This window comes from Panthera onca, chromosome E3 (genome assembly GCF_046562875.1).
Source record: "Panthera onca isolate mPanOnc1 chromosome E3, mPanOnc1 haplotype 2, whole genome shotgun sequence".
Classification (NCBI taxonomy): domain Eukaryota; kingdom Metazoa; phylum Chordata; class Mammalia; order Carnivora; family Felidae; genus Panthera; species Panthera onca.
Window position 1 is genome coordinate 18802558 of NC_138354.1, and position 25344 is coordinate 18827901.

The 25344-nt window shown below is 48.6% G+C and overlaps 2 protein-coding genes across 5 annotated transcripts in view; one reads left to right on the forward strand and one right to left on the reverse strand.

The window, feature by feature from the left end:
- Positions 1-1482: 1482 nt before the first annotated feature.
- Positions 1483-25344, reverse strand: part of CE3H16orf54 (chromosome E3 C16orf54 homolog) — a 53420-nt gene continuing 29558 nt past the window's right edge. For 2 of the 4 annotated variants that reach the window (XM_078440220.2, XM_078440218.2), the window contains one exon: positions 1483-3332. In XM_078440220.2, coding sequence (XP_078296346.1) covers positions 2658-3332 — 675 coding nt within the window. In that variant the 3' untranslated portion in view covers positions 1483-2657. The other 2 variants (XM_060648962.3, XM_060648963.3) reach the window with 2 other exon arrangements.
- LOC132675499 (zymogen granule membrane protein 16) lies at positions 16490-19211 on the forward strand. The gene is made up of 3 exons (XM_078440221.2): positions 16490-16784; positions 16968-17100; positions 17771-19211. The coding sequence occupies exons 1-3, from the start codon at positions 16688-16690 to the stop codon at positions 18084-18086; spliced, it is 546 nt and encodes a 181-aa protein (XP_078296347.2). The 5' UTR covers positions 16490-16687; the 3' UTR covers positions 18087-19211.

A 25344-nucleotide genomic window follows, 5' to 3' on the forward strand; every position in this document is an offset into this window, starting at 1 on the left:
GAAGGGGACTCTGGGCTCCACATCAGGAAGATCACTTTCAGCACTGCGGGCATACACCCCTCTCTCATTTTTTTTTTTTTAAGTTTATTTGTTTTTGAGAGGGAGACAGAGAGACAGAGGGTGGGGGAGGATCAGAGAGAGGGAGACAGAGGATCTGAAGCAGGTTCTCAGCCGATAGCAGAGAGCCTGATGCAGGGCTCGAACCCAAGAACCTGATGGTGACTCACAAACCTCGAGATCATAACCTGAGCCGAAGTCAGACTTAATCGACTGAGCCACTCAGGCACCCCACCCCTTTTTCATTTTATAGCATCCTTAGAGGTCACAGCTAGAAAAGTTCCCATAGGGCATCCTGTTCACCTTTCGACTTTCTCGTACAGAAAAAGAATGTGAGTCCCAGCAACGTAAAAATCACTTTTCTGAAGTCTCTGAGCGAGTGGGCGGCAAAGCCAGATGGAGAGCCGGAGCCCTGCCTCTGCCGAGTGCTTGGCAGGCCAGCATCTAAGCTCTGAACACTGTATGTCTGTTTCCCTGGTGGGCTGTGTGTTTGCTCCTGTGGGCAGAGTCCCCACAACCCAGTCCCATCAGCTGATGGCGACAATGAGAAGTGACAGCCTTATCCAGCTCCTGAGTAACCGAGATGGGACGGGGGCTCTGATCTCTATCTTGTGTCAGTTATGTGTCTCTATCTTATGGCACCTCCTTCAACCCCTGCTCCTGTCACCAGAGAGTCTGAGCTCCTTGAGAGCCGGGGCAGGCTGACGCCTCCACCCCCAGGGCCTGGCTCAGAGACGGTGCTCCGGTGTTACTTTGACTTCTGGCACCCAAAGAGCGAGCGGGAGGTCCAGGCCCTCCTGAGCAGGAAGGAAGAGCTGACTACAGGTCCCTGCCCAGCAGCATTTCCTGCGTGTGAACTTGGGAGGTTCCTGGCCATCAAATAGCACAGGGTGGTTGCTCCCCGTGGAGAACTCTCAGTCTGTCTCAGTACTTCCGGGGGAATGTCTCAGGATGGTACTCGAATGTCTAACACTTTCTTAACACTTGCTGACCCATCAATTCTCTTTTCTTTGAACATAGAAACAACACGGGGCACGTGGGTGGCTCAGTCAGTTGAGCATCCAACTTTGGCTCAGGTCATGATGTCACAGTTGTGAGTTCGATCCCCACATCGAGCTCTGTGCTGACAGCTTAGAGCCTGCAGGCTGCTTTGGACTCTGTGTTTCCCTCTCTCTCGGTCCCTCCCCCACTCACCCTCTGTCTCTGTCTCTGTCTCAAAAACAAATAAACATTAAGAAATTAAAATTAAAAAAAAAAAAAAGAAAGAGCAGACCTCTGGGTCAATGAATGCTACTAGCAGGGAGGGAACAATATCTACTTAGAACATAATATCTTTGTTTAACCTTGTATTTATTTTCATGTTTTACTTTCTATTTATGGCACGTGATAACTGGTTTTCCATTTGCAGAAGTGATACAAAAAATGTTCCTTCTAAAATAAATTTATTCGGCAAATAGGAAATCATCTTAAGGAAAAATATGAAGTAAATAATAGTACAGGTGGTAAAGTGATAAGGCAAAAATCCTAACATTCGTGACTGAAGTTTGGGAAATCGGGCCCCCCTTCCCTCCCCGTGCCGGGGCTGCAGCTCCTTTACCTCTCCCCAGCTCCTGGCTCTCCTCCCAGGGGGCGGCCAGCTGATACAGATGGCTGTGGAATCAAGGACCTCTCTGGGCTCCATTTCTACCGGGTGAGGCATTATAAATAAGCCTGTCATGGGGCAAATCTGTCTGGATTGATCCAGCAAGCTGGGAGGGAGGATGGCCAGAGGCCGCACACCGGGAGCTGCTCTTCCCCAGGGACAGTGTTCCTTTCCACATTGGATCAAACTCTGATCGCTTCGGCGGGCCTCCCTCACCCCGGAGGGGTCAGAGTCAGCGGGCTGCCATCTTCAACCTTAATGGGACGGCTGCCCCCTGACCTCCCTTGACTCGAGGTCCTAGCTGGAGGCAAGGAGGGGCCTCTCCAATTTGGCTGTCCAAGTTTCCTGTGGCAAGTTGGGGGTCAAAGCTACAGTTTGGATGTAATAAGACGCTCCTTTGCCTGGCCTTGACCTCTGTCTGTGCTTTCCTGGAGGCATGATCCGTGGCTCTGGGAGGCTGGCTTCCTGTCCTCTCCTGATGGCAGGACTGACCCTGGTCATCTACACTCAGTCTGTTCTTCGGCAGCCACAGGACCCCTGCACGCCGATGTTGGCATCTTAGGTGCACAATGAAGGTGGAAGCTTCTGTGATGATGCTATTTCCTACCTGTTTGGTAGCTTGAGATCTTTCTTAATCTAGAACATGATTTTGGCGACTTCTGGCCCGTAGACGGCCCCACCTCCAATTGTCTGTGCCGAGACCCTGGGCAGCCAGAGAGATACTTCTGGGCTTCCCCTGCAGCACAGGCTCTGTCCATGCGGTGCCTGCCCAGCCCCAGATCCAGAAAATTGAAATCCAGATGTAAAAGGCCTTGGGAGGGGTGTTCTTCCCTGTGGGCCCAAGTATGAACTTGGGCTCTTAGGCTGGAGCCTCAGGGTCTTAAGGCCTCAGAGAGACCCTCTGAGGTAAGGCCTTCCTCAGTGTCTCGGAGAGGCCAGTCCTCCAGGCCCTGGGGAATCAGAGCCCCACACTGGTCCGACCTTCACGCCTCCAGAAAGCAGAGATCTGCTCCAGGGTGACCCGAGGTTGGAGGCCCCACTCCAGATCAGAGCTCCCTAGCCGCTGCCTCCGGGTCTGGGGGCTCCCCAGGTGCATGCTGGCCTCTGGCCTCTGTTCAGGCTCAGCCCAGCTCACCAGGCCCGGAGCATAGGGCCTCTCCTCCAAGGCCTGGGGCCCCCAGAAGGTGCTGCGGACTGGGGCCCTGGGTGGGCTCTGGAGGCCCAAGGAGCTGGGAGGGGAGAGTGGGGCTATAGGGGCAGGTGGGGCTGTGGCTCGGGCCTCCAAGGTGCCTCCAGAGATGGGAGGGTCTGGGGCCCCATCCATCAGCAAGGGGACCGCAGAGCCATACCAGTCTTCTGAGCGCTCTCGGGGGGTGCCCCTGGGCTCGATCCACAGTTCTCCTCCGGGGCGCCAGACCAGGGTGGGTGCACGGTTGCTGGGGTCTGGGTGCAGAGAGCGGCGGAAGAGGCGTTCGGCCAACACAGCTGTCGTTATGAGGAAGAGGGCGGCGAGGGAGGCCAGGGCCAGCATGATGGGGATGCAGGGCCCACAGGGCAGCGGGGGCCATGTAACCAGCTCCGACTCAGGGAGTCCCTCCACATGCCCAGAGGGCTGCTCTGGAGTTGAAGGCATCTGAAGAGACAGGGGGTCAGGAGAGGAAGCACATGAGACAAGGTCAGCACAACCTACAGGAAGAGAGAGGCAGCGTGTGTCCAAACAAGAATGAGGAGAGAGACAGAGGCCCGAGGGGCTCCGCATCCGGCCTGGGAAACAGACCCCGGCAGACAGAGGAACAAAGAGGGCCCAGAACGGCGAGAGATAGGCAGAAGGTTGGAGAGCCAGGATCCCACCTTGGTTGGCAGCTGGCCCTCCTGCTCTGGCTCCTGAACCTGCTTCCAGAAGCCCTGTCCCCCACCCCTACTCCCGCCGCCCAGACCCCGGGGTGCCTCAGACAAAACTGTAAGGGCCCCCAGAGATTCTTTCCTGCTGTCTAGGCTCCCCCACGTCTTGTTTGGGCCTCAGAGGAAGTGGTGGGTGCAGAAACGAGAAGCTCCCCTCCCGACTCCCACCCTGCCTGTGCGCCCCCTCCCACCGCTTGGCTGGCACCTTGGGTGCTCCTGGGCCCTCACGACTCTCCTTGGATTTGGTCTTGCTCTCTGCAGGTTCCACTGAGCTTGCTGTCCTGCCAGGTCCCGGGCGCCACCTCTGCACCTGTCCCCGCCTCTCCTCTCCGGCTCTGGCCCCGGGCCTGGCCAAACGTGCCTCCCTTGTTTGACTCTGCCTGCTTCTCTCTGCCCCCCAGGTCCGCCACCTGCAGGGGCCCTCACCACGCCTCACCTTAACTCAGGGCGGCCCCAGGGCTCCTGGCTCTCCCTTCAGAGCACTCCTCCTTGTGCAGGGTGTCAGGCAGTTGCCTCAGATGAGGCCGGAAGGGAGGGCACCACCTGTTGCTGGGCAACAGTGCCCCAACTCCTCTTGCCCCTGGGGAGTGTTTCCAAGGCAACCTGGGGGGATGTGGTCAATGTGGTGGGGAGGCGTTTCCTGGCGAGAGGTGGGGCCGGAATGGGCAGTGGTTGTGTTGAACTCACTCTCACCCCATAGCCAGGCCCCAGGCCCCTCGCTCTGCCTGATCTCCGAGGGGTGGCCCTGGCCCTGGCCTGCCCACTGCACCCCTCCGAACCCACCCCTGCCATCCAGCCCCCTCCTGCTTGACCCAGCCTTCCCCATACTTTTCATGAACATGCATCTCTTCGTCTTTAGGCCAGTTAGCCTGAGTTTTGGTTGGAAGCCATCTGTGAGGTGAGGCGTGGGCACCAACAAAGTAGGCCTCTTGGGAGAATCCTGTCTCCAAGACCCTGAACATTTGCCCTCCGGCCTCCCTTCTCCTGGAGTGAGGCTCGGAGGAACCTGGGAGCAAGGAGTGAGGAGGGAGTGTTGTTCAGCCACTCGGATCCCTTCGGAGATTGTCTAGTTCCACTCGCTTGCTGACAGATGACAAACAGGCCCCGCACACGGGCGACGTTGTGCCCAAAGTCACACAACCCTTGTATACGGGAGGGACCGGAGAAGCATAGGTATAAATTCCTGGTCTGGCAAGCAACTGAACACAATCCTTACCAGGTATTAATATTTGCTTTTGCAAAATGAGAGCCATTTCATGAGAAATGCTACAAAAATATGTTGCAATGTTAGTGTCTTACAAGATGGTCACAAGGGCAGCCTGACTCACATTGGTCTGTCCCGGTGGTTTTGAGGAAAGGGCCAGAAGGAGCACAAAATGTGGCATGGGATGGGGGTAGGTGGAAATGGAGAGTCCCGAGGCTCCTGGCTTTACGACATATGCCGAAACCTGATGTGATTATAATTCGATGAGATCATATCCCTTAAAATAAAACTGGAACTTGGGGCGCCTGGGTGGCTCTGTCGGTTGAGCATCCAACTTCAACTCAGGTCATGATCTCATGATTTGTGGGTTTAAGCCCCACATTGGGCCCTGTGCTAACAGCTCAGAGCCTGGAGCCTGTTTCAGATTCTGTGTCCCCCCTCTCTCTCTCTGTCCCTCCCCTACTCTCTCTCTCTCTCTCTCTCTCTCAAAAATAAATAAGCATTAAAAACTAAAATAAAATAAAAAATAAAACCTGAACTTGATACCACTGAGATGGACACAAAAAATGGTTAAGATTGGGGCGACTGCCTGACTCAGTCGGAAGAGCATGTTACTTTTGATCTTGGGGTCATGAGTTCAAGCCCCACGTTGAGTGTGGAGATTACTAAAAAAAATAAACTTTAAAAAAAAAGGTCAAGGGAGCACCTGGGTGGCTCATTCAGTGAAGCATCTGACTCTTGATTCGGCTCAGGTCATGATCTCCTGGTTCATGGGTTCAAGCCCCAAGCTTGGGATTCTCTCTCTCCCTCTCTCTCTCCCCTCCCCCACTTGCTTGCACACACTGTCTCTCTCAAAATATATAAATAAAGTTAAAAAAAGGTTAATATAATAAATTTTGTTACATGTATTTACAACAATAAAAAATTTTAAGTCTAAATAAATAAGTAAATAAAATCTGAAAATTATGTATGTTCTGTTTTAATTAGTGATCCCTTAAAAAAACAAAACACTAAGGGCACCTGGCTGGCTCAGTCGGTAGAGCATGTGACTCTTAATCTCAGGGTTGTGAGTTCAAGCCTTATGCTGGGGGTGGAACCTACTAAAATAGAATTTAAATTTAAAATTTAAACAAAACAAAACACTAGAAGGGTAAACATTATTAAAACCAGGAAGATCCAACATGATCTGGAATCCAAATGGGATGTTTTTGATTCTTAACTATCTCTTACCACTTAAAAAATAGCTTAACATTTTTGGAGGGTGCCTGGGTGGCTCAGTCGGTTAGGCATCCAACTCTTGATTTTGGCTCAGGTCATAATCTCATGGTTCATGAGCCCCGTATTGGGCTTTGTGCCAACAAGTGGAGCCTGCTTGGGATGCCTTCCTTCACTTCTGCTTAGATCCCCCTGTCCAATCTAGCCACCTGTATACCTTAACAGTTCTCTGCAGCCAAAGCTCACAGGCCCCATCAGAAGATAAAGGGACCTGGGGTACCTGGGTGGCTTAGTCGCTTGAGCGTCTGACTTTGGCTCAGGTCGTGATCTCACACTTTGTGAGTTGGAGCCCCGCATCGGGCTCCTCACTGACAGTGTGGAGACTGCTTGGAATTCTCTCTCTCTGCCCCTCCACCACTTGTTTTCCCTCCCTCTCTCTCTCTCTCTCTCAAAATAAATAAATAAACTTAAAAAACGAATAAGAAAAAAAAGAAGGTAAGGGGACCAGAACGATCTCAAGGAAGCTAAGTATGTGTAGGGGCGACTTCCCACATGGCCACTTGTGAATGGCACATGGGTCCCTTTTCTCTGCCATGATGCCACTTGGAAAGTCACTGAGGTCCATTCTATACTGAGGCTTTCTGTAGCCAGCATCTGACCCCACACCCTGTGATACATGGCCGCCCACCAGATGTTCCCAGGAGAAAGGAGGGCCCAAGGGGCTGCCACAATTTTCCCAATTCCTACATGAAATGGGCCTGCCCGTACGAAGGTTCTTAGTCTGATTCTGTTGGAGATGGGTGGTCTCAAGAAAATGTTAAGCTTCATCCCCTCCACAACATACTTGGCTGTCACAGCCCCATTCATCACAAGGGTTTTACTACCTCCATGGGCAGTTAACCACTGGTGATCCAATTGGAGGATCCACTTGTAGCCTGGGTGTGGGAGACTCATCCCCATCCAAACCCACCCATTTTCTAACACCCCATCCCAATGCCAAAGGATATCAACAGGAGCCTGAAGGCATCACTCCACTGCTGTACTTTCTACATGCACAGGACTCAGTGGCCAAACTTCGTTTATTATTTCTATTGAACTTCACATGCTATGAAGTTCACCCAGTACAGTAGTAGTGGGTTTTAATATATTCATAAGATTGCACAACCATCACCACTATTTAATTTCAGGACATTTTCATCACCCCAGAAAGAAACCCTGTACCCATTAGTGGTCACTCCCCATTCCCTCCTCCCCCAGACCTTGGCAACGCTGTTTTCTTTTTTCAAAATATTTCTAAATGTTTATTTTTGAGAAAGAGAGAGAGAGAGAGACACAGCAGGCGAGGGGCAGAGAGAGAGGGAGACAGAGAATCCAAAGCAGGCTTCACGCTGTCAGCGCAAAGCTGGATGTGGGTCTCCAACCCGTGAGCCGCCAGATCATGACCCGAGCTGACGTTGGATGCTCAACTGACTGTGCCACCAGGCACCCCAACAACTGTCTGTCTTCTGTGTCTATGCATTTACCTCTTCTGGACATTTCATATAAATGCAATCACGTAACCTGCAGCCTTTTGTGCCTGGCAGCTTTCACTTCACATAATGTTTTCAGGGTTCATCCATGCTTAATGAATCAGTACCTCATTCTTCCTTTTTTTTTTTTTTAATGTTTATTTATGTTGAGAGAGAGACTGTTGGGGGAGATACAAAGAGAGAGGAGAGAGAGAATCCCAAGCAGGCTCCACACTGTCAGCACAGAGCCAGACACGGGCCTCGATCCCACAAACCATGAGATCATGACCTGAGCTGAAGCCATGAGCCAGGCGTTCAACCAGCTGAGCCACCCAGGCACCCCAGTACTTCATTCTTTTCTTTGTACAAAAGCTGAATATTTTAGTGTATGGCTATACTACATTTTTATCCATCCATCAGTCGAGGGACACGTGGATTGTTTCTGCTTCTTGGTTATTGCAAGTAATGCTGCTGTGAACAGTCATGTATAGGTTTTTGTGTGGACATGTTCTCAGTTTCTATAGCTGGGAGTCAGACCTCACAGTCGGATGGCAACACTGTGTTCACCTTTTTGAGGAAGTGTGGGTGACCAAATTTACAACTGCTGAGTTCATCCACCTCTCCTTACTCTCTGCTCCGGGCCCACCCTCTGACAGCAGCAACGGTTCCACAACTTCTTCCTGCACCGTGTTGGGTCCACCGTGCACTTGGCTTCTAGGAAACGTGTGGAGGCCACCAACCTCAGGCAAGAGGAGAATCGACCGTCAACAGGCATGAGGGAAGACAACCCTTCAAGAAGATGGCTGCGGTCCTTCCATGCTCATGCCACCTGTCCTGGCTGAAGCCTAAAGACCTCTTCTTATGCAATGATACTGTGACCAGAGTTCTAGGTTTTGTGTTTCAAGCTGCCTTCATCCACGCACACCCAACCCTTGTCTCACCCCTGCCTGTGGAGCATGGTGTGCTCCGATCTTGCCACGCTCCCCTGGCGACAAGAGGGAGTAGCCAGGAACAGTAGGGGAGGGGGGCAAGTAGAGGAGCTCATGACTTGGGGTCCGTGTCACAACATGAGTTACAGTCTGAGGTCTCCAAGCAGAATGTCAGTAAAACGTTGCTTTGCAGGGGCGCGTGGGTGGCTCAGTGGATTGTCTGACTTCAGCTCAGGTCATGATCTTGTGTTCTGTGAGTTTGAGCCCCATGTTGGGCTCTGTGCTGACAGCTCAGAGCCTGGAGCCTGCTCCAGATTCTGTGTCTCCCTCTCTCTCTGCCCCTCCCCTGCTCACACTCTGTCTCTCTCAAAAATAGACATTAAAAAAAAAGTTGCTTTGCACTTCAGAAGGAGGCTCCAGCGGCTTCAGTGGATGAAGGAGCATACAGCCAACCTATCAGCCAACATCTCCTGGCCAGACAGAATTAAATCGTGTTCTCTGCTCTTGTGTTATCTGAAAGGCACAACCCCAGGTGGTGAGGAGCAGAGAAGCAGACAGCCTATAACCACATTTTATACTTGGAAACTGAGACTTAGGAGGATTGAGTAGCCCAACCGGGGTGACCAACCATTCCCATTGTGCCTGGGGCCATCCTTATTTTTATTCATTCATTCATTCATTCATTTTAAAATGTAAGCCCAACGTGGGGCTTGAACTCATGACCCCAAGATCGAGAGCCACATGATCTACTGATGAACCAGCCAGGCACCCGGGACCGTCCTGGTTTTAGCACTTGAAGTTCCACATCCCAGAAAACACTTTAATTCTGGGTCAACTGAGAAAGTTGGTTGTTGTCATCCAAAGTCACACAACTCAAGTCCCAGAGCTGAATCGGAACCCAGATCTGACCGTCTCCAACCTCCTGCTGCTGAATGAATGACTTACTGAGCAGGTCAGTCATAAGAAACGCCTTCAGAGTATCAACAGAAAGGTCCAGGCACTTCCGGTTGTTCTTCCCTTCACCCTCACCCCCTCTGCAGTGGGGTCTACCCTGCTGAGAGTCCCAGCCCTCACCCGGAGCTATCTTGCTGCCAGACAGGGGATAAACACAGGGCTGAGCTCAGGAGCGTTTTATCACTGCTCAGGGCCTGCTGGGTGGCACCTACTGGCTGCTCAGGATCCCAAGAGTCAGAGATTCCAACCTTGAGAGCTGTGAAAAATAAGATTGGGGGTGCCTGGCTGGCTCAGTCAGAGGAACATGCAAGTCTTGATCTCAGGGTCGTGAGTTCAAGCCCCACGTTGGGTATTAGAGATGCTTTAAATAAATAAACTTTAAAAAATGATAAGAATGAATTAGAAAGGTCCCAAGTGTCACCTGTGTGGGGAAATCGGGGAAGGTGGAAAGAATCCGGGCTTTGGAACCAGGCAGCCCTGGGATTAAATCTGAGGTTCCTAGCTCCACAGCTGTTGAGACTCTTGGCAATCTATTCGATTTCCATTTTTTCATGAATTCCCAACTTGAAGGGTTGTTGGAGGGTAATACTAGATAGTTTATATAAAGCACCTCTTAAAGTAGGCATTCAGCACTTCTGTCCCCTTCCATCTTGGTCTAGCATTGTTGCTCATCTTTGAAAGGCCCTAAAGGATCTGTCCCTTCACATCTGTTCACCCACCTGAAATCTTGTTACCACTCAAGATTGTTCTATACCAACCATCAGATTCCCCCAGGCTCTGAGCCTCCCTCCCTCTTCTCCCACTCCACCTGCTGGTCCATCCCATTGTACTTCTTTTCCTGGAGCCCACATCCTGGAGTCCCCTCCTGACTAGCCCTACCCAATCTCACTCCACTTCCTCTATAACCTTGACTTTGTGCTGTATTGTTCCAACCGCTCTCTTCCTGGCATTTGCCATTCCTTGGCATTTGCCTGGCATTTGCCATTCCTTGTCCCCCCCCCCCCCCCCCGCCCCCACATACACACCTTCCTCATAAAGCTTCTGCCTGGAACCAGTACAACTACTTCCTTTTGTCCTGTTAACAGGTTGGTGAGCCACATTGGAGAAAATCACACAACTGACCACGTGTAGTGCCCCCACCTCCACCTGGTCCCTCAGTCATGTTGTCATGTGGATCTGGGCAACACTCTCTCTCTCTCCCTTCCCTACCAGCTTTGCCCAACCTCGACTCTAACCATCAGCGGATACACTTTCTCTCTCTTGTGCAGAAAGCTGAGGCCTTCAGGCAGGAGCTCCAGCTCTCTGCCTTGTTCATTCTCAGCCTCTGAGAGTGGGGTTGGCCATGCTCACTCTTGGTTCTGTTCATGGCTTGCCTGGGGATTCTCACTGGCTTCCTCCAGTCTCTGCGGGCCCTGTCTGCCCTGATACTTTCTTCCCTCAGTGAAGGATGGTGTGGCCCACTTACTTCGTCCTCTGTGCTGATCTTCCTACTTTGTTCCAATGTCTCTATTCCTCCTAAGCTACTGCTCCTGGCCAAGGCGCTTCAATGTGCCTAGCAATTTACTAACCCCTCTTCTCTTCTCTTTTCTTCTCTTCTCTCTCTTTTCTTTTCTTTCCTTATTAAGTAATCTCTATACCCAACATCAGGCTCAAAGTCAAACCCAGAGATCAAGAGTCAGATGCTTCACCAACTGAGCCAGCCAAGTGCCCCTAAGCACATTGCTATGTCTCATTTAATCCTGTAAAGCAACCCTTGAAGTGGATCTTATCCTTCCTTTTGCAATGAGGAAACTGAGATTCAGAGACTTTAATTTGCCAAGGGAAAGCGGCAAAACCAGGCATCAGCCCGCTTCTCTCTTTTCACTGTGCAATTCTGGCATCTGTGACCACACTTCCTGGCCACAGCCAGGATCCTTGTCCCCTCCTCTGGGTTTGACTGAATCCCTATGCATCCAGCTATGCTCCTTCCTTGCACTCTGAAGACCAGCTTGATTAGGTTTGCCCTTCAGGAGAGTGTGAGCCCCTCCAGGGCAGGACACTTCATTTCCATTTTCCCAGGGCCCTCAGTAGGTGCTTTTGATATTCAGTTCAAGCTACATTGGCCTGTGTATCAGTATTCTCCGGTTACTTGACCATTTTGCCCTTACTCTTTTATAAGATGTGTAGACATGATGAGGTGATGATACCAGAGAAGACACGTGACATCCTCATAACCTTGATATGATAAGGCCAGAGTTGAGAAGTACTAAAATCAGCAAGTCTGGCCTCAGGTGGACACACACCTTTAGTTTGCCTGCAACATATTCAATTGGGGGGCGGGGGCGGAAAACCAAACCTCACAATGTTAGCAAATGTATGGAAGGCTAGGAAAATGTGATTTAGGTTTACAACTAAAACATGAGGGGTATTTAGGAATTTTATGATTTTCTTATTTCCACAGGATGGAGCCACTCCTTAGATGATGAGAAACAGAGAACTTCCTTGGCATCAGGCGGTGTTCTGGAACTTTACTTCCATTAAATATATCATAACCACAGCAACCTGAGGAGGTAGGCAAAATTATTGCCTTTTTGTTTATGTGTGTGTTTTCAGACGAGAACAGAAGCAGAGAGAAGTGAAATACCTTGCCCTAGGCACCCAGCTTCTGAGTCCAGCCCCGTCTGTGCACCTCTCAAACACTCCACCCCGCGTCTGTCTTAAAAATAAACAACAACAATATGTGTGTGTGTGTGTATATATATATATATATATATATATATATATATATATATATATAACAGGTTTCCAAGTGACTTTAACTTTAGTTGTCCAAATCAACCTACACAAATAGCTTTCTTTGAGGGGTGCTTGGCCGGCTCAGTAGGACAAGCATATGACTCTTAATCTCAGGGTCGGGAGTTCAAGCCCCATGATGGGTATGGAGATTACTAAAAAAAAAAAAAAAGCATAAACTTAAAAAAATTCTTTTTGCAGGGGGGCGCCTGGGTGGCTCAGTCGGTTAAGTGTCTGACTTTGGCGCAGGTCATGATCTCACAGTTTGTGAATTCGAGCCCAAATCAGACTCTGTGCTGATAGTGCGGAGCCTGCTTCTGATTCTCTGTCTCCCTCTCTCTCTGCCCCTCCTCCACTCGTTCTCTCTCTCTCTCTCTCAAAAGTAAAGAAATAAACATTAAAAAAATTCTTGTGTCAAGTTGTATGATGCATTTGACAAAGATCTCCAGGATCTGAACTAAGCTAAACCATAAAAATAAAGCTAACTGCAAACGAGAAAGAAAGCCCTTGCTCCCTCATCAACCTTATCTGAAAGAAATGAAAAAGAAAGACCATATTTTGTGAGAATGGAAGACAGAGAAAAAAATAAACATTTACTCAGTACTTATGTGTGCTAGATCTGTGCCAGGGGCTTGACACAAATTGGTTAGACTCATTATCTCCTATCGCAGATGAACAAACTGAAGTTTGAGGATCATGGAGGAAGGGCACGAACCAAGCTTTAAGATAAGTCTCTTGCTGGGGTTCCTGGGTGGCTCAGTCGGTTAAGTGTCTGACTTTGGCTCAGATCATGACCTGGTGGTCAGTGAGTTTGAACCCTGTGTTGGGCTCTGTGCTGACTGTTCACAGCCTGGAGCCTGCTTCGGATTCTGTGTCCCCCTCGCTCTCTGCCCCTCCCCCACTCATACACACACACACACACACACACACACACACACACCCTCTCTCTCTCTCTCCCTCTCTTTCAAAAATAAATAAACATTAAAAAAATAAAAATCTTACCCTTTGAGAGAGGTAGGTTTTTTTTCAAGGATTTTTTTTTTTTAACAGCAGTTCAGAATAGGGAAGAACCTTTCATATTGTGAGTCAGTACATGCAGTATAGAGTATTTGAAACAGTATTTTAGGAAATAGTATTTAGTCTTGTTACATGTGATGCTCTTACTTTCTCTATTTCACTTTTCAAATGTGTTGGTCTTGGGGCACCTGGGTGGCTCAGTTGGTTGAGCATCCGATTTGGTTTTGGCTCAGGTCATGATCTCAGGGTTGTGGGATTAAGCCCCGAGTCTGGCTCTGCACTAAGCATGGAGCTTGCTTAAGATTCTCTCTCTCTCCCCCCCCTCACCCCTCTCCCCGACTCACTCTTTCAAATTAAAAAAAAAATGTTGGTCTTGGGGCACCTGGCTGTTCTAGGGGCTGTAGGTTCGAGCCCCATGTTGGGTATAGACATTACCAAAAAAATAATAAACTTAAAAAATATATTGGTCTTGAGCCGTTAAAATGATTTTGTGGTCCACTAGTGAGTTAAGACCTACAGTTTAAAAAGCACTGTCCTGGGGCGCCTGGGTGGCTCAGTCGGTTAGGCATCCGACTTCGGCTCAGGTCATGATCTCACGATCCGTGAGTTAGAGCTCTGTGCTGACGGCTCGGAGCCTGGAGCCTGTTTCGGATTCTGTGTCTCCCTCTCTCTCTGACCCTCCCCCGTTCATGCTGTCTCTCCCTGTCTCAAAAATAAATAAACATTAAAAAATTAAAAAATAAATAAATAAAAAGCACTGTCCTTGAGGATTTTGGTTGATCTCGAGTCCTTTAACTTCTCATGTTCCAAATGCAGAAATATAGACTCAAAGAAATAGTGACTTCTGTTTTTTAAAAATGCTTATTTATTTTTGAGAGAGACAGCATGCATACAAGTGGGGGATGGCAGAGAAACAGAAAGGGAGATACAGAATCCAAAGCAGGCTCCAGGCTCTGAACTGTCAGCACAAAGCCCGATGTGGGGCTTGACCACACGAGCGGTGAGATCATGAACTGAGCCAACGAAGTCAGATGCTCAACCACCTGAGCCATCTGGGCGCCCCTGAGCTGCCATCTTTGATATCCAGTGTTTGGTTCCATCCTGTGGGATATACTCCTCATAAGGAAGACAAAAGACAGACAGTAGTAAGAGGAGACAGAGGAGAGAATTAGAGAGAGAGCTTGGGGGAGGAGAAGAGACAGAGAGAAGAGGCAAAAGGAAAAAGGTATGGAGACAGTGAATACAAAGAACAATCCTTAGAGCAGGAGATGATGGGGAAAGATCAAGACAAATGGAAAGAGAGAAGTAGGAAGGAAAGAAAACCAGAGAGGACAAGAGAGACAGAACAAAACAGCTGGAATGAGGAAGTTATCTCACCAGGACATGCTTGTTTTGAACTTGAAGCAGAGATCAAACAATGCAACCCTGGCTGCCCTCCTTGCTCCTGGAATCTCCAGGCCAAGAGCCCTGTCCTATTTCCGGCTCCTTAGGTTGGGGCTCCCTGGCTTTCCTGGGAGGAGTCCTCAGTCCTAGATGGTCTATGAGGGGTGGATACTCTATGTGTCCAGCTACTAGTCATTAATCACCAAGGCTAATGACTCCAGCTCTTCCCTGGGCTCCACCCATCTCTCTGCTTGGGAGGGCCCGCTGACTCAGAGGGTCAAAGAGCCAATCCTAGAGGAGTCAAGAAGTAGGACTCAGGAGTCCATCCTAGAGACTTGGGTGGAAGAGAAGAGCCTCAGAAGAGAAGAAATCTATGACATCAAGCTAACCTATGGGAAGGAGCTGTTGCCCCGTGTGGGCTTTATCCCCCAGAAGATTCAGCCATGGCTCCCAGGAGCCCCGAGGGCCTTGAGCCCAGAACTTCCCCCAAGGGAGGAACCATGTACCATTACTTCCTCAGCGTCCCACATGCCTATTGGCCTGACTGCCTGTCTCTCAGGAGGGAGATCGACAGGTGTTAGTTGTCCACCTGCAGCAACACATTACCCTTCTCAGAAAAGTTTTGTAAACAGTCTGGCAGATTGAGGATGGATAGATGGGGGAAAAAAAGCCAAGTACGGCAAAATATTAACCATGGTAGAATCTACGTGGTGTGCATATGAGTGTTCACTGTACATTTCTTTCAATTTTTCTCTATGTTTGGATTTTTTTCATATAAAATAACAGGAAAGAGGAAGAAAAAAAATTGTCTGGAAAATAGTAGACACTCCTAAGTACAGGGCATAGGGTGTATCATCCCTTCTCACGAGAGTTTAGATTTCAAATGTAGGACAATGAGGACAATGTTTCTCCTGAAAGATGACAGATTGCAGGTAGGAGCACCTGTAGAACACCCAAATAGGGGGGTGACAACCTTAGACTCACCCAGAAGAAATTAGTAACTTTGGCCACCCAAAGCTGCTGGCTGTTCCGTTGGTGACTGTTTCCTCAAGTTTATTCTGTCCATCCTGATACCTGGGCCTTGGCCCAGAGAGGACACCACTCTGACAACTGACCCCACGAGGCTGATCACGTTTGCTCAGGAGGTGAAGTTCACACGATAAAGAGCAGGGGGAGGGCTTGAACCTGATATAAAAGATCTGGAAGTCTCAGGGGGGTTACTTTGCACCTGGAACTTCCAGGTGAGGGGTGACAGAGGGCTGAGCTAAGGGGTGAAAGTATTGGCTAGATTTGAGTTAGGGGGAATTCAAGCAGAGCTGGACTGCCTGGAGTGAGTGGCAGGGGAGACCTGTGTGGCAGGTACCTGGGGCATCTGAGGGAGGTACAAAGATATCTGGGTCTCAGAAGAAAGACTGGAGATACCTGGGATGCTCGGGGTATCAATACAGCCAGATTTGTGTTAGTGGAGAAAGAATTATGACAAATAGACCAGGCATCTGGAATCTGATATCTTGAGCTGTGGTCCAAACTCGTTGTGCAGTTTCTCAACTGTTCCGATGCTGGTATTGGCAGTCTCATCGATAATCACCCTCACTGCCTGGGTACACAAAGACGCACCCCTAAAATGCTCCTTTCCTTCTGATTTGAGACCTGGCTGAAGCTAGGAATTTGAACTCTGTCCCGGAGATCCCCCAAGCCGGGCCAGTGTATCACAGGCAGGTTGCAGTTAGGTTTTGCTCAGAATCCTGGTTTGGTAAACTCAACCATCTCTATGGTTTGGAGATGGCCTCCACTTCTTTGAAACTCTTTTCCTGCTTTGTGCCAGGAGGGACCAGGACTTACACGGGTTGGTCCAGACAGAGGCTTAGGATTGATCTTCTGACTCAGGATGGAACAAGGGGGTCGGCTACCTCGAGACCAGGGAGGACAGAGGGGTTAAGGACACCGTACCTGCCAGGAGCAGGACTAGAGACTAGGGGCAATCCTTTCTGAGCCCAAGACTGGGTCAGTTAGGTCTGAGTTGAGGGACAAAGAGGGCCAAGTCTCAGTTGGAGGTCTAACCCAGGGAAGCATGGGTAAATGAAGTCCAAAGGAAACAGAGTGAATGAACCTTGACGTTCTCCTTTCTTTCCCCTCCAGCCCCAGAATGTTGACCATTGCTCTTCTTGCCCTTGTCTGCGCATCAGCCTCAGCCAATGCCAGTAAGTGAGAGGCCAGGAGCCCAGTATTAGCGTCATGGGAAGACAGCTTCCTGCTCTGCCAGTGGCCAGGCTCACAGGGGCTGGCTTGGGGTGGTGGACGTCGAATTGTGGGAGGTGTAGGAGTGGTGAGGAGGGACTGGAGCTCTTGAGATCTCTCCTTCTGACGCCTACTGTCCCCTCCAGTTCAGGCTAGGTCCTCCTCCTACAATGGAGAGTATGGAGGCGGTGGAGGCGAGCGATTCTCCCATTCTGGTTACCAGTTGGAGGGTCCCATCACTGCCATCCGTATCCGGGTCAACAGATACTACATCGTAGGGTAAGATTCTTTGTGTGTCTGTGGTTTGGGGATCATCTCCGATCTTACCACACTGGAAAGTTCTCAGTCACTTTGGGTCACATCTGTTTCAGTCAACAAGTCCCAGGGATAACTTGGGATGTGAAAGGTATCAGGAGGCTGGGGTCTGAGGCCGGTGCTGCTATAGCCCTACAGCCCCCAGTGTGCATGTCCTCAGGCGAATCTGTAGCACAGCCACTGAGGCGCTGGGAAGCTGGCTACCTTGGCCCCACCTGAGGTGTAGGTCTCCTTGGGCATCCTCCATCTTGGCTGACGCCTCTCCCCAAAACCTGTATCCTTCTGATCCTGGGGCAGCAGAGTCTCTTCCCTCATGAAAGCCATCCAGAAAGGCCCGTCTGCTTCTTTCACGTAGGGGTTGGGGGCACAGCGGGAACCTAGATTTCAAACTGAAGCTCTACCACTGGCCGGGGGGCTCCAGCCAAGCTACTTTTCCTCTCTGAGCCTGTCGGCAAAAGGAGTTGAATTTCCCAGTAGGACCTCAAGGGCTCCCTCATCCCTCACACACCTTGGGACTGGCAGGGGACCTGTCATCTCTGCCACCAGTTTGCAGGTCTCTCGGCTTGTAGGCCAAGAGGTCCTCAATTCCAATCACCCTGCTCAGTCTTCCCTCCCTCACCACCCCCCCCCCCAGCCTCCAGGTGCGCTATGGCAAGGTGTGGAGCGACTATGTGGGTGGCACCCAGGGAGACCTGGAGGAGATTTTCCTGCACCCCGGGGAGTCAGTGATCCAGGTGTCTGGCAAGTACAAGTACTACCTGAGGAAGCTCGTCTTCGTGACTGACAAGGGCCGGTACCTGCCTTTTGGGAAAGACACAGGCACGAGTTTCAATGCTGCCCCCTTGTACCCCAACACCGTGCTACGCTTCATCAGCGGCCGATCTAGTGCCCTCATCAATGCCATCGGCCTGCACTGGGACGTCTATCCCAGCGATTGTGGCAGTTGCTGAACCGCAGCCTTGCCCTGGGCCGGGCACTGCCGTGGGGCTGTGAGAACTACCTTACCACCAACTCCACCTACAGGGTTCAATAAAAATAATAATAAAAGGACATAGCTGACGCTGGAGTGTATGTGGGTGTGTGCAGCTGGGACCCGCCTCCTGACTTTGGCTGTGGATGTGTGAATCTCCTTTCTGGCTATCTGTTGGATGTCTCTCTGGTGAAGAGTGGGAGGGAGAGAGAGAGAGAGAGAGGTGTAATGTCTTGGGCTTTTCTTCATAGTTTATCAAGAAGAGGAAAGATTCTGTCTTGCTCCAACTCTTTTTTTTCAAGGATGGCTCCTGACACTAGTTTATCCAAACTGGGGCTCCAAGCCTGAGAGTGCGGCCTAGCTTACTGCCCAAACCCCAGATGTCCAACTCTCTAGACCATGTCTCCCTTGAGATAGTGTCTCCCCACCAAAAGCTGTCACCTGGCTCTCTTGGCATTAACCCACTTGCTGTCTCTGAGTGGCCTGGGCCATTTTCTTTCGTGCTTTCTCAGAATCCACCTGACTCCCGAAGCTTGGCCCACGTTTGTGTCAAGAAATCTGTCTCTTACTCCAGCCTGGTTCCTCCCCACCTTTGCCCACAAGCACTGATGCTCCCTGCTTAGCTCAGCTCGCTCAGAATTGGGCTTCTTTCCCTAGGAAGCCGCTACCTCCTCAACAGCTTCTACTCTGCCAATACCATCCTCAAAAATGGGCATTCCAAGAGGGATAGATGTCCATGGTGGGTTTCCATGAACGTCGGGGGTTGGTTACCATTCAGGGGAAGCAACAGAGTGGCTGGAGAGATTCAGCAAGGATATAAAGTTGCTTTGGAAATAATTCTTGGGACTCTAGTGCCCAGTCCTAAAATTACCACAGTGTTTTGTTTTTACCTTTTGGTGGTGGTGGTTGGGGGTGAGGGAAGTCACTCATTGCTCCCCAAAGATTTATTCACATCATGGGGAATGCCAGAGTCACATCTCTTCCCAATGAGACAAAGATAACAATTGTTTACATGTAATTTGAGGAAGAAATATTAACATTACAGAAACAAACTCATGCCTAGAGAGTTTTTAGAACAATTCCTTTATTTCTCTCAAAGAATTCCATGGGATGGAGTATCATGTCAGAGTAATTTGTTTTGAAATATAAAGTACATAAAATTCACCCATTTATTTATTTATTTATTTAAGTTTATTTGAGAGAGAGCATGAGTGGCGGAGGGGCAGAGAGAAGAGAGTCAGAGACAGAATCCCAAGCAGCCTCCACACTCAGTGCGGAGCCCAAAGCGGGGCTCGATCTCACAAACCGTGAGATCATGACCTGAGCTGAAATCCAGAGTCAGCCACTTAAGACTGAGCCATCCGGGTGCCCCAATATTCGACCTTTTAAAGTGTGCCATTTCTGACGTTTTTAGTACATTCACAGATTGTGCAACCATCACCACTAATGCCAGAATTTCGTCATCAGCTCAGAAAGAAATCCCATCCCCATTAAGCAGTTGCTCCCCATTCCTCTCCCCCAGCCCCTCATAACCACCCATCTACTTTCTGTCTCTATGGATTTCCCTGTTCCGGGCATTTCATGTAGATGGAATTTTACAGCAGTGTGGTCTTTTGTGTCTGGCTTCTCCCATTTAGTGTATTTTCAAGGTTCATCCACATGGTAGCACGTTCAGGACTTCGTACCCTTGGCGGCTGAATCTGACACATCAGATACCTGGTCAACTTCAGGATCAGCTTTGCACCAGCGGGTCTCACCCTGGGCCAGTGAAGTCGCTGGCACCTGACAGGCAGCTGCCGCAGAAGAGGACGAAGTCATGGTATTCCCGGCTTTTGTGTAGTCGACACATTAGGCTTTTGTAAAAGATTTTATTTAAAGAAAACTTTCCTTTCCTTATAAAGTTCTAAAATTGCTAAATTGAGCTAATCATACGTTTATCAAATGCTCTCTGCTAGGTGCTTGGGAGTACAAAGACCACTGAAGAATTGTTTCTTTTCCTCTAGTCAAAGGGAAGACTTGGTGAAGGAAGGGGCATGTGTGTGTGTATGTGTGTGTGTGTGAGCGTACCCATGTGCGTGTGTGATAGGGGCACAGTACTGGGCTCAGGCCACAGCCTATGCAGAAATATGAACATATTACAACGACAATTGCACAGTTAAAATGCAAAGTTCAACTGGGTACAGACGAAGTCTCACGGAAAGGCAGGGACCATGCATGTCATGCTAAACTGTTGAAACTTTATTTTATGGGCTACAAGAAGCCACTGAACCAAGATTTCACCCAGGGGATTGATAAGATTTATACGAAAATCATCTTTTCTGGTATAAGTGGGGAAAATGGATTGATGGTGAAGCAGGATGAGATAATAGTTAAGAGACTAGGTCTAGATCAGAAATGATGGATGTTTGAACAAAGGCAGTGCTGTGGTGAAAAAAAGAGAGGGAAGAATTTGAGAGATTTGGGAGATTTGAAGACTCAGAAAAACTTGATAAAAGAACACATGAGGGTGAGTGAAAGAGGAGAGTCTAGAAAACTATCATGTCTAGTATGGGCAACTGGGAAGAGAGAGATCCTCTCTAAGATGAGGACTACAGGAGAAGAAATTAGCTTTTGGACCTGTTGCATTTTCAAATAATACTTATTTATTTTGAGAGGGAGGAAGAGAGAGAAAGAGAGCAAGAGAGCACAGTAGCAGGGAAGCGAGAGAGAGAGAATCCCAAGCAGGGTCCGTGCCACTAGTGCAGAGCTTTATGCAAGGCTCGATCTCACAAACCTGAGATCATGACCCGAGCCGAAATCAAGAGTCAGACGCTTAACTGACTGAGCCGGACAGCTGCCCCAAGGACCTGTTGCATTTTAATGTTTCTGTGGCACATCCTGATGGAGACCCAACATTACACAGAGGACTATTTAGTAATAAAGGCTTGGATACAGCTTTCAGGTAAGCCTTAGATTCAGGAGTCACAAGCACAGAGACAATGGACTTCCAGTGATGGATGTGGAAGAAGTCACGTGGGAAAACTGTGGGCATATAAAATGAGAAGAAGGCTGGCGTCAGAGGATTGGAGAATACCAAAGAGGAATTGGTTAGAGAAAAGAGACGGGAGGGGCCGGGGAGGGAATGCACTCAGGGGCAAGAGAGAAATTTCATGGAGCTGTTACTGCCATCTAAGCAAGAAAAGGACGGACTTGAGATTCTTTGCCTTTGGCAATCAGAAGATCACGAATAATCCCGAAAGAGCTTCGGGGGGATGGGAGGAAGCTGAAACCAGGCTGCAGTTGGCTAAGGAATGAATGGGAAATGAGGAAATACAGGCAGCAAGACTTGAATATTCCAAGATGTCTGGCTCCAGAAAGCCAGAAAATAGGCTAGTCACAGTTATGGGGGATGTAAGGAATGAGAGATTGGGTTTTTTTCCTAGACAGGGGAGACATGAGCATGTTTATATGACGAAGAAGGAGTCAGAGGGAGGAAGAGGCTGAGGATTCAGGAAAGACGAGGGAACTGATAGAACAAGTTTTCGCAGGAGATTGGGGGGATGTTTTACGTAGCTGTTGGGGCAGGAAACCTTAAGAAAGAAGAAAATGAAGATGAGTGAAGGTACAGGTTAGTTTGCAGAGGGAGTGGATATGGAGCAAACCTTGAGGGAATTAATACCCAACCTTGACTTGTTCTGTTGCCTAAGTAAACCTGCCTGTTGTATGAGTCACATTCTTCCAGAGGAAAACCAGCAGGAGACATACGTACATATATACATAAAGAGTTTTTTTCTTTTAAGATTTCGTTTCATTTTATTTATTTAAATGCTTTATTTTTGTGAGAGAGGGAGAAAGGAAGAGCACAGGAGGAGGAGCAGCAGAGAGAGAGAGAAAGAGAAAGACAGAATCCGAAGCAGGCTCCAGCTGTCAGCACAGAGCCCACTAGGGCTTGAACTCGTGAACTGCAACATCATGACCTGAGCTGAATTTGGATGCTTAACCGAAGGGGCCACCCAGGCGCCACTTTAAGGTTATTTATTTATTTAAATATTATGTTTATTTTGAGAGAGAGAGAGAGAGAGACAGAGAGAGAGTGCACACGCTAGCAAGCGTGAGTTGGGGAGGAGCAGAGTGAGGGAGACAGAACCCTAAGTGGGCTTCAGGCTCTGAGCTGTCAGCACAGAGCCAGACATGGGGCTTGAACTCATGAACTTGAGAGCATGACCTGAGCTGAAGTCAGATGCTTAATTGACTGAGCCACCCAGGCGTCCCTTCTTGTGCCTGTTGTTGGAGGTATTTTTTAATGCTTTTTTTTTCTCTTTTGTTGACTTATGAGCTATAACTATTTCAGTGTGTGTGTGTAGTTGCTTTAGGGTTTATAGCATTCAACTTTAACCTCTCTCAGTCTGCTTCTGAGAAGCATTACACCACATCATACATAGTATAAAAACCTTGCAACTGTAGACTTCCATTTCACCTCTCCTGGCCTCTATGCTATCATTGTCATGTATTTAACTTTTATATATATTGTAACCTCCACAGTATACTATTCTTTTTTTTGAAAAAAATCAATTATCTTTGAAAGGTACTTAAATAATAAGAAAATAAGTCATATATATATATATATATATATATATATATACACATATATATGTATATTTATGTGTATATATATATACACATATATATCCATATGTCTACTATTTTTTTAAATTTTTAAATTTTTATATAATCTCCATATCCAACGTGTGGCTCGGTCTCACAACCCAGAGATCAAGAGTCACGTGGTCTACTGACTGAGCCAGCCAAGTGCCCCTATATCTAAGTTTATTTATTTTGAGAGACAGAAAGAGCAGAGGAGGGGCAGAGAGAGAGAGGGAGAGAGAGAATCTCAGGCAGGCTCTGTGCTGTGAGCATGGAGCCTGATGTGGACTCAAACTGATGAACCGTGAGATCATGACCTGAGCTGGAACCAAGAGTTGGACACCTAACTGACTGAGCCACCCAGGCGCCCCTACAATTTCTACTATTTCTGATGCTCCTCATTCCTTTTGTGAATCCAGATTTCTTCTAGGATTATTTTTCTGCTGCTCAAAGGATGTCATTTTACAATTTCATTGGGTGTGGGTCTTCTGGTTCAGCTTTTGTAAATCTGAAAATGTCTCTTTTTTGCCTTCACTTTTTTTAATAATCATCTTTTTTTTTTTTTAATGTTTATTTATTTTTGAGACAGAGAGAGACAGAGCATGAACAGGGGAGGGGCAGAGAGAGAGGGAGACACAGAATCTGAAACAGGCTCCAGGCTCTGAGCTGTCAGCACAGAGCCCGACGCGGGGCTCAAACTCATGGACTGCGAGATCATGACCTGAGCCGAAGTCGGCCACTTAACCGACTGAGCCACCCAGGTGCCCCGCCTTCACTTTTTTTGAATTGAGATGTAATTGACATAGAACATTATATTAGTTGAAATGTATAATGTGATGATTTGATATCTGTGTATATTGCACAATGATTACCACAAGAAGTCTAGTTAACATCCATCTTCACACATAGTCACAGTTTTCTTTTCTTGTGATGACAACTCTTAAGATCTACTCTCTTAGCAACTTTCCAGTATAGATTACAATATTGTTAACTATAGGCACCACACGGTACATTACATCCTCAGGACTTATTTATTTTATGACTCTACTTTGTAACTTTTGACCCCTTTCACTCACCAATCTGTTCTCAGGATCTATGAATTTGGGCTTTGCTTTTTTTTAAATTTTATTTACTTATTTATTTATTTATTTTAAGTAAGCTTCACGCCCACCATGGAGCCCAACATAAAGCTTGAACTCACGACCCCAAGATCAAGATCCGAGCTAAGATCAGGAGTTGGATGCTTAACCACTGAGTTGGACACTTAACCATCTTAACCCCATTAAAGATTTACTTTTGTTTATTTTAAAAGTTACTTACTGTTGAGAGAGAGAGAACATAGGGAAAGGGCAGAGAGAGGAGGAGAGAGAGAGAGACAATCCCAAGCAGGCTCCATCAGCATGGAGCTGGACTTGGGCTTGAACTCATGAACTGTGACATCATGACCTGAGCCAAAGTTGGAACTTAACCAACTGAGCCACCCACCCAGGCGCCCGTAAAGATTTTAGTTTTTAAATAATCTCCATACTCAATGTGGGGCTTCGGGCTTGAACTCACAACCCCCGAGCCCAAGAGGTGCGTGATTTACTGATGAAGCCAGCCAGGTGCCCCTTTGGGAGTGCCTCGGTGGAGATTCTTGTGGGTGAGATTTGTTGAGCTTCTTGTATCTGTAGGTTTATAATTTTCATCAAGCTTGGAAATTATTCAGCCATTAGTTCTTAAAATATTTTTCCATCTCTCTGTCTCTCCTATCCTTCAACTCCAATCATTCACACACTAGGCCACTTGAGGTCATCCCACAGCACAAGGATGCATTTTTCATTTAAAAAACTTCCTTTCGGACCTATGGTGGGTAGGAGCCAAGATGGCAGAACAGCATGGAAGTTTTTTGTGTGTCTCGCATCCATGAAATACAGCCAGACCAACACTAAACCATCCTGCACACCTAGAAAACTGACCTGAGGCTTAACACAACAATGTGAACAACCTGAACCACAGAATTCAGCAGGCATGCAGCACAGAGAGGTGAACTGGGAGGTAGAGACCCAAGGAGGGTAGGGACCTGCTTATGTGTGTGGAGAGAGGATGGAGACATGGGGGGTGGGGGGAGGAGGTGAAAAGCACCCCCCTCAAAAGCACCTGGAGAGAAAGTGGAAAAATGTAAACAGCCGCAGAAAATGAACCAAAAAAGGAGAAGGAGAAAGGAGAGGGTTTAAATTCCATTAAGACTCTACAAACAGGGGGAGTGCAGAGGCTGAAACTCCGCAGCTGATACCTGGTGGTGCTCTGGTGGGAAGGGCGAATCTCCAGGAGCAGAGTGGAGTCTGGGGTTCTTCAGGCCACATGGGAGAGGCGGTTCCCCTGCTGGGAGGACACCTGTGTGGTTCCCAAAGGCAAGGCCCCAGTGGACCCGGGAGAACAACCACATTCGCTGGTACTAGAGCAGGGTCGTTGGGGGTAAAGCCTGGTGCCAGACACGTGTTGTGATTTTTCCATAGTCCCTGAAATGCTGCTGCTACACTATCATGTGAACTTTATCTGGGGCAGGCTGGCACCCGGCCGCAGTCTCTGGGCATCAGCAGCAGCACGGTCTCTCAAACGTTCCTGGGTGCGGC

What these genes read in the sequence shown, in the direction of transcription:
- LOC132675499 (XM_078440221.2), top strand. Translation starts at nt 16,688, where the DNA reads ATGAACCTTGACGTTCTCCTTTCTTTCCCCTCCAGCCCCAGAATGTTG. An exon ending in ATCAGCCTCAGCCAATGCCA is followed by an intron (nt 16,785 to 16,967) that starts GTAAGTGAGAGG and finishes TGTCCCCTCCAG; the next exon opens with TTCAGGCTAGGTCCTCCTCC. An exon ending in AACAGATACTACATCGTAGG is followed by an intron (nt 17,101 to 17,770) that starts GTAAGATTCTTT and finishes CCCCCCCCCCAG; the next exon opens with CCTCCAGGTGCGCTATGGCA.